Genomic DNA, 10,866 nt, shown 5'->3' with positions numbered 1-10,866 from the left:
CTGATTGACTTATTTCACTTAGCATAGTATATTCTAGCTCCATCCACATTGCTGCAAATGGCAAGATTTCTTTTTTTTTGGTGGCTGAGTAATATTCTATTGTATATATATACCACATCTTCTTTATCCATTCATCAGTTGATGGGTATTTGGGCTCTTTCCATAGTTTGGGTATTGCTGATAGTGTGGCTATAAACATTGGGATGCATGTACCCCTTCGAATCTGTATTTTTTTTTTAATGTTTTATTTATTTCTAGGAGAGAGAGAGAGACAGCGTGAGCAGGGGAGGGTCAGAGAGAGAGGGAGTCACAGACTGAAACAGGCTCCAGGCTCTGAGCTGGCAGTCAGCACAGAGCCCGATGCGGGGCTCGAACCCACGAACTGCGAGATCATGACCTAAGCGAAAGTCGGGCGCTTAACCGACTAAGCCACCCAGGTGCCCCTCGAATCTGTATTTTTGTATCCTTTGGGTAAATACCTAATAGTGCAATTGCTGTATAGAAATGAAGTATTGATACATATTACATTATAGATCAACTTTGAGAACCTCATGTTAGATGAAAGAATCAAATGACAAAAGTCCACATATTGGATAATTCCACCTAATAAAATGCTTAGAATTGTCAAATTCATAGATACAGAAACTGGACTAGTGGTTGCCAGTGAGAGGAAGGATAAAAAAAATAAGTGGCTGCTGAAAGGTATGAGTTTTTTTTCTTCTTCCTTTTTTAAAAAAAAGACTTTTATTTTTAGAGGAGTGTAAGATTCATAGCAAAATTAAGCAAAAGGTATAGAAATCCCATATACCCCTTGACCTACATACTCACAATCTCCCCTCACTATCAAAATCTCACAAAAAAGCAGTGTATTTGTTACAAAGAGTCTACATTTACACAATATCATCATCCAAAGTCCATAATTTACATGAGGGTTCACTTTCAGTATTGTACCTTCTATGAGTTAGGACAAAAACAATATGACATGTATCCATCAATATAGTATCATACTATAGTAGTTTCACTGCTCGGACAGTTCACTGTGCTCAGCCTCTTCATCCCTCTCCACCCTAACCCTGATCTTTCTACTGTCTCCAAAGTTTTGCCTTTTCCAGAATGTAATATAGAGGCATACCTAATTTTATTGCACTTTACTGTGCTTCAGAGACATTGCTTTTTTTACAAATTGAAGTTTTGTGGCAACCTTGGGTTGAGCAAGTCTTGATGCCATTTTTCCAATAGCATTTGCTCACTTCACATTTCTGTTGCATTTTGCCAATTCTCACAAAACCTCAAACTTTGTCATTCTTTTTTTAAAGTTTTTATTTTGTTTATTTTATTTTACAGAGAGATAGAGTGAGCACAAGTGGGGGAGAGAGGCAGAGGGAGGGAGAGAGAGAGAGAGAGAGAGATTGAGAGAGAGAGAGAGAGAGAGAATCCCAAGCAGTTTCCACACTTAGTGCAGAGCCTAATGCAGGGCTCGATTGCACAACCCTAGGATTATGACCCAAGCCGAAATCAAGAGTTGGATACTCAACTGACTGAGCCATCCAGATGTCCCTGTAATTCTTATTATATCTGTTATTGATCTGTGATCAGTAAACTTTAATGTTACTATTGTAATTATTTGGGGGCACCAGGAGACTGTGCCCGTATTCGATGGAGAACTTAATTAACACATGTTGTGTGTATTCTGACTGCTTCACTGACTAGCTGTTCCTGTCTCTCTTTTCTCCTCAGAACTCCCAATTCCCTGAAATATGACAATACTGAAATTAAGTTCACAACAATATTGAACTACATAACCTTACAATGGTGTCTAAGTGTACACGTGGAAGGAAGACTCACAAGTCTCTCACTATAAATCAAAAGCTAGAAATGATTAAGCTTAGTGAGAAGCCATGTCAAAAGCCAACCTAGGCCAAAAGCCAAGCCTCTTGTACTAAACAGTTGGCCAAGCTGTGAATGCACAGGAAAAGTTCTTGAAGGAAATTAAAAGTACACTCCAGCAAACACATGAATAAGAAACAGCTTTACTGTTAATATAAAAAAGTTCAAGTGGGCTGGGTAGAAGATTAAACCAGCCACAACATTGCCTTAAGCCACAGCCTCATCCAAAGCAAGGCTCTAACTCTTCAGTTCTATGAAGGCTGGGAGAAGTGAAGAAGCTGTAGAAGAAAAATTGTCAACTAAAAAACCAGTACTAGCTGAGTGATATTGGGTAAGTTATATAACCTCTCTACGCCTCAGTTTCCTTGTCTATGAAATGAGGAAAGCCATAGTACTACTTTATAGAGTAGTTTGTGATAACTGCTATATAGGTGATAGTTTCTATAAGAAATCAAGAAATGAATAGCAATGAAAATAAGTGTATTGTAGAATATATATTCATACTCATACAATGTGTTGCATGTGCACACATACTTACACATGACATATTAAAGGAATCATTAAATTAATTTGGAAAAACTTATTAATTTGTCCTAGGAAGCAATGTTCTTATTCTCACGGGCTCAGACTCTTTTTTTAAAACATTTTTTAATGTTAATTTATTTTCAAGAGAGAGAGAGAGAGAGACAAACAGGGTGTGAGCAGGAGAGGGGCAGAGACAGAATCTGAAGCAGGCTCCAGGCTCTTAGTTAGTTGTCAGCATAGTGCCCAACATGGGGCTCAAACTCACAGACCACGAGATTATGACTTGAGCCGAAGCTGGAGGCCCAACCGACTGTGCCACCCAGGTGCCCCTCATGGGCTCAGACTCTTAAGTTCAACATGCTGTTTGCTGGGCCATGCGGATGAGTAGATGAAGAAAATAACGAGTGTGTGGAAGAGATCACATCTCACCGAGAAACTACAGAACAATTCTAGATTGCTGAGATAAAGCAATCCTGGCTTTAAGGAAAGATCTACCAATGTCCATAAACTCACATTTTTTGCAGTGAGGGAACAAGGCCAGTTAGCCCCGGAACTCCAGCTTAAATTTGCCTCTTCCCACCACTTTTACTGCGTGTGGAGAAATAGTTTCATCATCAAAATATACACTTCTTTGGCTGTCAAATTCTGAAATTATAACATGGATTTATATTTCCTTGGAAATTTGTGGAATAGAAAAGGGTTGAAAATACCCAGCTAACTGTAAAGAAATAAAACTAATATGAAAAATCAAAGTACATTTTTAAGTAGCATTCTCTAATTCAGAAGGGAATTATGGCTACATATGATCCTAATGGCCATTTTTTTCCTCAACTTGTCTTCACTTCATTCCTTCCTGCAGCTAAAAGAAAGGTGGTGAATGGTAATATTAGGCCCTAACAATTTAACTTGTAAAGAGAGCAAAGCAAATTATTTTCTAAAACTCTGTCATAGGCTCAGTTCACTGTTTAGTTTAGACAGACCTTGGTTTGATTCTCACTCTACTTGTTATTCAGTGTGGGGCTCAAACTTTACAACTTGAGCTTCAGTTTCCTCTTATGTCAAGTGGTCATATTGGTCATGCATCCTCACAAGGACTTAAATACTTGACACAGTACTTGGAACATGCTGAGTGCTTAAAAATTGTATTATCATTTTACTCTAAATTTATACAAGCTGCATTACAATTATGCTCTTGTACTAAAACAGTTGATTGATTTTAATTCTTGGGTTTAAGAAAACCCAATGGTTCCGTAATTTGTATTTAGTACGCACACTCTTTTTTTCTTCTTGAAACACTCTGGATCTGTTGTTTACCCTAGACTTTACTATTAGGTCACTGACATCTATGCATTAAAGAGCTTTATATTCAGTTCATTATTTATGTAAAAATAAGGAATCAGCAGCCTACACAGCTGAATGAGAACCTTAGAAATGGCCATCTCAACAAAGATGCACCAACATATTAATGCTGTTCTCAGGTAGCAATTTGTTTCCATAGCACCTAAGTGGAGAAAGACAAAATTTCTCCTTAGTCCCCTAAGGCAGAAAAACGTTAAAGGATCCCAGGTTTTGGTAAGGAAAGATGATATTTTCCAGTATCATCCCATTATCGAAACATTAAAAGTTAGTTTTAGAATTTCTCTGTTCACTAAAAGTCTCTCTTAGGCTAGAATTTGAATTCATATGTACGTTCAACGTAAAAAGTTTGAGATTTGTTTGACTCACAGGACAAAACATGCGAGTTCCTAGAATCTAAAACACCAGTTTTGCTTAGTTTAAAAAGGAAATAATAAAAGAGAAAACATCTCCTTGATAAATATGAACCTAGGAGGAGTCTGAAAATGTCAAAATGTAATATCCATGTGATCATAAATGAGAAGGAGGGCAATTTAGTCATTATTTATTCGTTTAAGAAACATTTTTTGGAAAACTTCTAAGTACCTGTCACTGTTAAATGCACTGGGGACAGTCATGTAAAACAGCCCCTGCCTCCAAGAAGCTTCAGGAAGCAAAGGAAAGGGATTGGGCCATCGATGGTTATACCAGGGGGTAGAAAATGTTTCACTGGTAAGCTGAAGTAGGATGCTGTGGGAACATCATGAGAGGGAAACCAGGAATCAAAAAGAAATTTAGCTGAAGAACGAGACAAAAGAGACTACTCAAAAAAAGCAAAAACAATTTTAATAAAGAAAATGTCTACCCTTCTAAAATCAAGCACATTTAATATGTTTATTAATACACTGAAGTTATATCTTGTTCTTTAAAATATCTTCTCTCCAAAAGACTCTGAGGCTCCACCATGATTACAGGATGCATGAAATTAAGTATATTAACATAACACAATCACTTAGTACTCCATAAAGTACATTATTTACAAGACTCCACAAGGCACACAGTTTATACAAGTTAATATGGGCTATATGAAGTGTTTTCAGTTTTCAGGTATTTATCCCTGCTAGCCAGGGTGAACATTCTTTTAACATTATACTTTGGTGTCCTCCTTTGAAAAATGGACATTGAAAAAGTTAAAAATGAGTTACTATATAGGCACTGATGTATGGAAAATGCACTCTGTATTTTTACACATTGAAAGCTGGAAATGCCTTTTGAGCCACATATATATTTAGGCTAGAAAACTCGACAAACAGTGAACAGTCTGTGAAGAATGGAAAGCCTCTTGACCAACAGTTCAGATGAATATAATTCAACATTTGCTGCACTACTAGTCTGCTTGTTAAGTTAGTTGTTCTGAAACCCTTTGGTTGTCAGGTACCAAAATAGTTTTGAAGTTAGAGAACTGCTTTCCCACTTAATTCTTGTGGGTGGCCCAATTCCCCATGATATTCACAGCTGAGAAGTATTTTTATGCATTTTTATCTTAAGTGATAAATCAAGAGCAAATTAAATCCTGTCTTAAATTTTAAAAAAATGCAAATTACTCTTCAATGACTTCAAACTGTAGGTATATAAGACAGACTCGGCTCCACATCTTGAATGCTGCTTTTGCATGCTGTCATCTCTGTAACAGACTGAAATGTCTATCATTGCATCAGGCTGCCCAATCTATTGGCCATGTAACCTAATCAAACCACTATGGCCCAATCTAATGCATGTCAGATACCGTGCTTCTGAAGTCGGTCAATAGTAATACTTTAGAGCAATTTCCTTCCAGCAAGTCGAATATACAAGTCTTTGTATTATATGCGTAAGTTTACAAAAAGCACTTCGAGCATGTCTGATCAAAACTATTGTCAGAAGATTCCAAAGCCCACACCTTTTGTCCAAATGTAATTATGACAGTTACAATAAAAGCAGTAAAAAGCAAGACAAGCAAATCTTGGGCTTTCTTAAATGATTACAACCTCACTCCTTGGGGGAATGAAAGTATTGTTGCGGGTTGTGCTTGGTTTTAGACAGATGTTACCTGGGGCCATATGTTAGAGCAGTTTCAGATTTTTTCATTATCATCATTGTTGATTTTCTTAAATGCGACTGGGCTTGCTTGTTTCAAAGACGTCTTAGAAACATCTGTGTGCATGGTAGACATGGCTATTGTCTCATAGTCATCATCCCGAGACCGGAAATCACAAAAGTTAAAGAAGAACTGTAAGTCTCTCTGGAAATTTTTGTTCAGAAATCCATAAAATATGGGGTTGACACAAGTGGATATCATCGCCGTAAGATGGCACAGCAGGAAGAGTAGATTGTGGTTGCACGTGGCAATGATCTGATGGTTCCAATCAAACACAGTGTTAAAGATGGTCAGAGGCAGCCAGCAGACCGCAAATGCTACCACAATGGACAATAGCATGATGTTGATTCTTTTGGTTTCACTGGACCTGTACTTATTGTCTCTCATCTTGTCCATCATGTTGTTTCTCCTTTTTAAGCGTATATATATCTACGGAGAGAAAAAAAGTTCAAATAGAACCACCCAGTTAATGTGGAATTCTGTGGAAAGAAGGTTAAAATGAAAATGGTAGGGAAGAAAGTGTTCTTACCTTGAAGTAGCAAATAAATATGAAACAGAGTGGGCCAAAATACTGCAGCATCAAGAGAAGAGTGGTGTATGACAACCTATGAGAGTCTGATGGAAATTTATCAAAGCACACGTATTTATCCTTGAATGCGTCGAGTGTTACGTTCTGGAACGGCTCATCAGTCAGTACTTGATAGATGAGAAAAGGTAAAGAAGAAACCACGGCAAGGACCCAAATGACGGCAATACCTACGTAAGCATGTCTGTTATTTGGTCTCCACCCTCGCGGGTTGATTATCAGCTGATGTCGCTCCACGGCGATGAGAACCAGAGAGAAAATGGACACGGTGATTGAAACACACTGCACAAAAGGATTCAATTTGCACATCGCCTCACCAAACACCCAGTGGTCCATTAATGTGTAGACAAATGTGAAGGGGAGACACATGATGGCAACAAGCAAGTCTGAGAAGGAAAGGTTCACAATCAGGATATTGGTAACATTTCTCATCTCCTTTTGTTTCAGGATGATAACGATCAAGGCCAGGTTTCCAGAGACTCCAAGAATTATTACAGCTCCGTAAGCAAGGGCTAATGTAAATATCATGGCCAAGGGCAGATGACAATCATCACTTTCAAAAGCCAAAAACTGGGAATTCTCTGAAAAATTACATAAGATTGAATGATTTTCAACCTGGGAAATTAATGTTGAATTCATTTTGATTGGTTTGGTTGTTACAGATTACTCTAGACAAATGGAAAATATGTTTCTTCAAAGCAGATCAAATATTCAGCTTATTCTTATCCTCCATATTGCAATCCATTTATCAAAATTATTCTGAATTCTTCACCCCCTTGAACGGAACAATCTGTAAAGAGAAAATGACCAATGGCATTACTAATTTCATTGAAGACAGTCAAAATGAATTCTGACTCATAGTGCTGTTTTAGGTGAAGACACTGAAATACAGAAACATATGTAATCTTTATAAACACCTTTTTTAAAATAGCAGAAACAGTGCAAACATTTTGGAAAAAAACTTCTAATTTTTTTAATTGGGCTAGCAATTGACTCCATTACTATGTTTTGATCCAGCAAAATGTAATAGTCTATAAATTAGAAGTCTATATAAATCTCATGCCCAAAGTCTTAGATAAACCACTGTCAACAGATTCCTAAATATTGTGAAAATATGAGCATGCAACAAAAAAATTTAATGTGCAGGTTAAAACAGAAGATATGAAACAAATAAAAACAACAAAAAACACATTTCCCTAATTCTTCCTCTTATACTAGAGAAATGAAATAATTAAGCTGTACTAATAGCTCCACCATACACCGTGTTCTTTAAGGCAAACATTATTGAGCACAAGCATATTCAAAAGGAGATGATCAATTTAGTGAAACATCAAAACACTTTGTCATATGGAGAGCCGTGGAAGGGACAGAAGATGTCTAACCCAGAAAAGAATAGGAATGGTACAGATGTCTTCTCATATTTGAATGGGCAGCATGCACTATAGGAAACTGGGCTTAGGATATTTAACTATACAAGCTAGAAACAGGGCCAAGGGAACTATATTACAGTGTGTTTAAAAACAAAACAAAAATTTCACATCGCTATGAGGAACAGAAGTTTAATCAAATGAAATCAACCGCCTGCAGAACTATGGAGTGTCCCATATACAAGAGCCCGTACCTACTACATGAAAGACTTTTGGGGAGCTCTTGCATTGTGTGGGAGATTCAACTGGGTAATTCTGAAGTTCCTTCTAACTTTAAGATTCGAGGATTCTATTAATATGTCAAAAGCTTTCAAAGAATTTCTAAGGTTTTATGCAAGTAAATATCCTCCCTCCTCACTAGACTGTATACTGACACAATGCCGGGGTCTACATTTTAGCGGTAATTTTGATCCTTCAGAGCATTTTGTGATACAAAGATTCTTTTCTTACCAACAGGACAAATTACAGACAAATGTTTTTAGAGATTAAAAGCTCCTTTAAAAAAAAAATCTGAGTTCCCCTAGATTGTTAAATAAATAGATGAGATTAGGGATTTCTTATGTTAATTAACAGGCTATTGTGCTTGTGTTAAGAAAGGGAATTGCATTTATTTCTTTTTTTATGTGAGAATAAAGAAAATCATGCAGATTTACTTCCATTTCAAAGGAGATAAGAAGTTTAATGAAACATTTGCCTTTTAAATGACACCTCTAATAAACCTTTTCTTGAGTATTTTTGCTTTCTAGAACATGAGGTGTTTATTTATTATAAAACCACAACTTGGCTTTTATAAAACTGAATAAAAATAAAGACTTCTAACATTTAGCGAGAATGAAACTATTAAGACGAGGAATGATTTTTACCTGTAAATGGTTTTAGAAGCACGGGTCTCCCCTTCTCAACAACTAGTAAATAATGACACCTAACCTTAATGCATTAAATGGAGCGCCTGGGTGGCTCAGTAGGTTAAGAATCTGACTTTGGCTCAGGCCATGATTTTGCCTGAGCTTGTGGGTTGGAGCCCTGCATCGGGGGCTCTGTGCTGACAGCTCAGAGCCTGGAGCCTGCTTCAGGTTCTGTGTCTCCCTCTCTCAGCCCCTCCCACTCCCCACTCTCAAAAATAAATAAACATTAAAAATTTTTAAAAATAAATAAAGTAAACTTAATGCATTACCATTACCATTAATGCATGTAATTACCATTTTTCTCTTAAGAATACCAAAAGCAGAGAGAATAATCTCTGTCTCTTAGTGTTTGAGAACAAGCCTTGAAGAAGTAATAATCTAACATTTCATGGGGGGGGGGATTTATAGTTGTTTTTATTGTTTATTATTTATTTTTGAGAGAGAGACAGAGCGATAGCAGAGGAGGGGCAGAGAGAGAGGGACACAGAATCTGAAGCAGGGTACAGGCTCTGAGCGGTCAGCACAAACTGTGAGATTATGGCCTGAGCAGAAGTCAGATGCTCTACCAACTGCGCCACACAGGCGCCCCTAGAATACTTATTTCGTACCAGGCACTGTTTTAGCGGAAACAACAGTGACCTCATGGAGTTTCCAGTCTTGTGGGCAAAGAAAGCCAAGAAGGGATAGTATGCCAGATGATACGTATCATGCAGAAAAATAAAGCAAGGAAGGGGTTCTGGGGTTGTTGAGATCTGTACTTTATTACTGGGTGGTAGGGAAGGCCTCTGCTTGTCTGAAACGGTGGCATATGAGCTAAGACCTGAAAGCGGTGAGTGAGGAGGCCATATTGATATGTCAGGGGCTGTATCCTATCTGGAAAGAACAAAGACCGGAGTTTACCTGGCATATTAAATAGCAATGATAAATGGAATAAATAAGAGAGAGACTAATAGGAAAATAATTAGGAAGGGTAAGCAGAAGAGGAACAGAATATGTAAGTATTCCATGGAACAGTCTTTTTCTCTGAGAAAGAGGAGGAATCCTGGAGTCTTTGGTAAAAGTGTGAAGGTCTAGGACTTGTTTTACATTATTACTCTAGCTGCTGCTTTCCACAGACTTTAGACAGGAAAGAAGAGAAGTAGGGAGATTCATTAAGAGGCTATTTCAATAACGGAGACACAGACTGAGGTGTTTGAAGTGCAAAGGAAGAAAAATAGAAAATTTAAATCCATTGACTTATTTTGACAAAATTCTATACATACTGGAATTAATGTAAACACTTATCAAATTCTTACGAGTGCAGGCTACCAAGTCAGCTTCCTGCAGATGGTTTCAAGTGCATATACTGAAATTCAGCTCTCGTCCCTTTAAAATTATATTTGATGGACATGCTCTGTGATGGACATACTTCTACTAAGTAGATGCTAACTTAACTATACAGAAAATGCAAACTACTTCTTTTTAAGTGTTTGCAAAGCCTCCTTTTCTCAATGTTATGTTCAGTAGTCATTCCAGTTTGGTAAAACCCTCTGCGCTGGATAAAATGTGTATTTTCAGCCTACCATAGTATAATTTCAAGAAAGGATAGTTGTCAGGAAGTAATACTCAGAGAGAAAGCATTCACATACATTGTCTTTGCACAAGGAAAAATAAGTTGATATTCACTATTCCGGTATTTAGAATAAGATATGCAACTACAGACACTGCAAAAATTCAAGGCTGTTAGATCTCAATATAGTGATCATGAGCCATTAGAGACAAAATAGAGATACTACATACATCACCAGTTGGAAAACTGGCCTCCTTCCAAAGGGAAATTTCCTCCTCCTTTCCAATTGAAATGCTGGTCTTCCACTGCTTCCTGTTCTTAGTGCTGTTACCATCTGAAAATACAGGTTTCTAGTCATACCCTGCAGCAGATACATTTTTTTGCATACTCAGAATTGGCTGCTCACCTTACTTGTTTTGGAAAAGGAATGTCAGGCTTGTTACACAGAGCCTTCCAAAGTTACTGCTAGTTGATCTATGTGAGTTACATAATTCTCTCTTCCTTTCTCTCCCAGG

General features: G+C 37.4%; 1 protein-coding gene across 1 annotated transcript; it reads right to left on the bottom strand.

Moving 5' to 3' along the window:
• Positions 1 to 4,576: 4,576 nt before the first annotated feature.
• Positions 4,577 to 10,636, bottom strand: NPY1R (neuropeptide Y receptor Y1). Its single transcript, XM_039244545.1, has 3 exons — positions 10,582 to 10,636; positions 6,414 to 7,260; positions 4,577 to 6,313 (listed from the first exon to the last, which is right to left on the bottom strand). Exons 2-3 carry the CDS (start codon positions 7,107 to 7,109, stop codon positions 5,861 to 5,863), a joined length of 1,149 nt encoding a protein of 382 aa, XP_039100476.1. The 5' UTR covers positions 7,110 to 7,260; positions 10,582 to 10,636; the 3' UTR covers positions 4,577 to 5,860.
• Positions 10,637 to 10,866: the final 230 nt, after the last annotated feature.

Source organism: Hyaena hyaena, unplaced genomic scaffold, assembly GCF_003009895.1.
Source record: "Hyaena hyaena isolate Hyena2069 unplaced genomic scaffold, ASM300989v1 scaffold_244, whole genome shotgun sequence".
Classification (NCBI taxonomy): domain Eukaryota; kingdom Metazoa; phylum Chordata; class Mammalia; order Carnivora; family Hyaenidae; genus Hyaena; species Hyaena hyaena.
Note: the sequence above shows the minus strand (reverse complement) of the source record. Positions and strands in the feature narration are given on the sequence as shown.

Bases quoted from the DNA above. Each gene is read 5' to 3' on its own strand.
- NPY1R (XM_039244545.1), bottom strand. From the start codon at position 7,109: ATGAATTCAACATTAATTTCCCAGGTTGAAAATCATTCAATCTTATGT. The intron at 6,314-6,413 runs GTAAGAACACTT...TTCTCTCCGTAG, and splicing joins TATTTATTTGCTACTTCAAG to ATATATATACGCTTAAAAAG.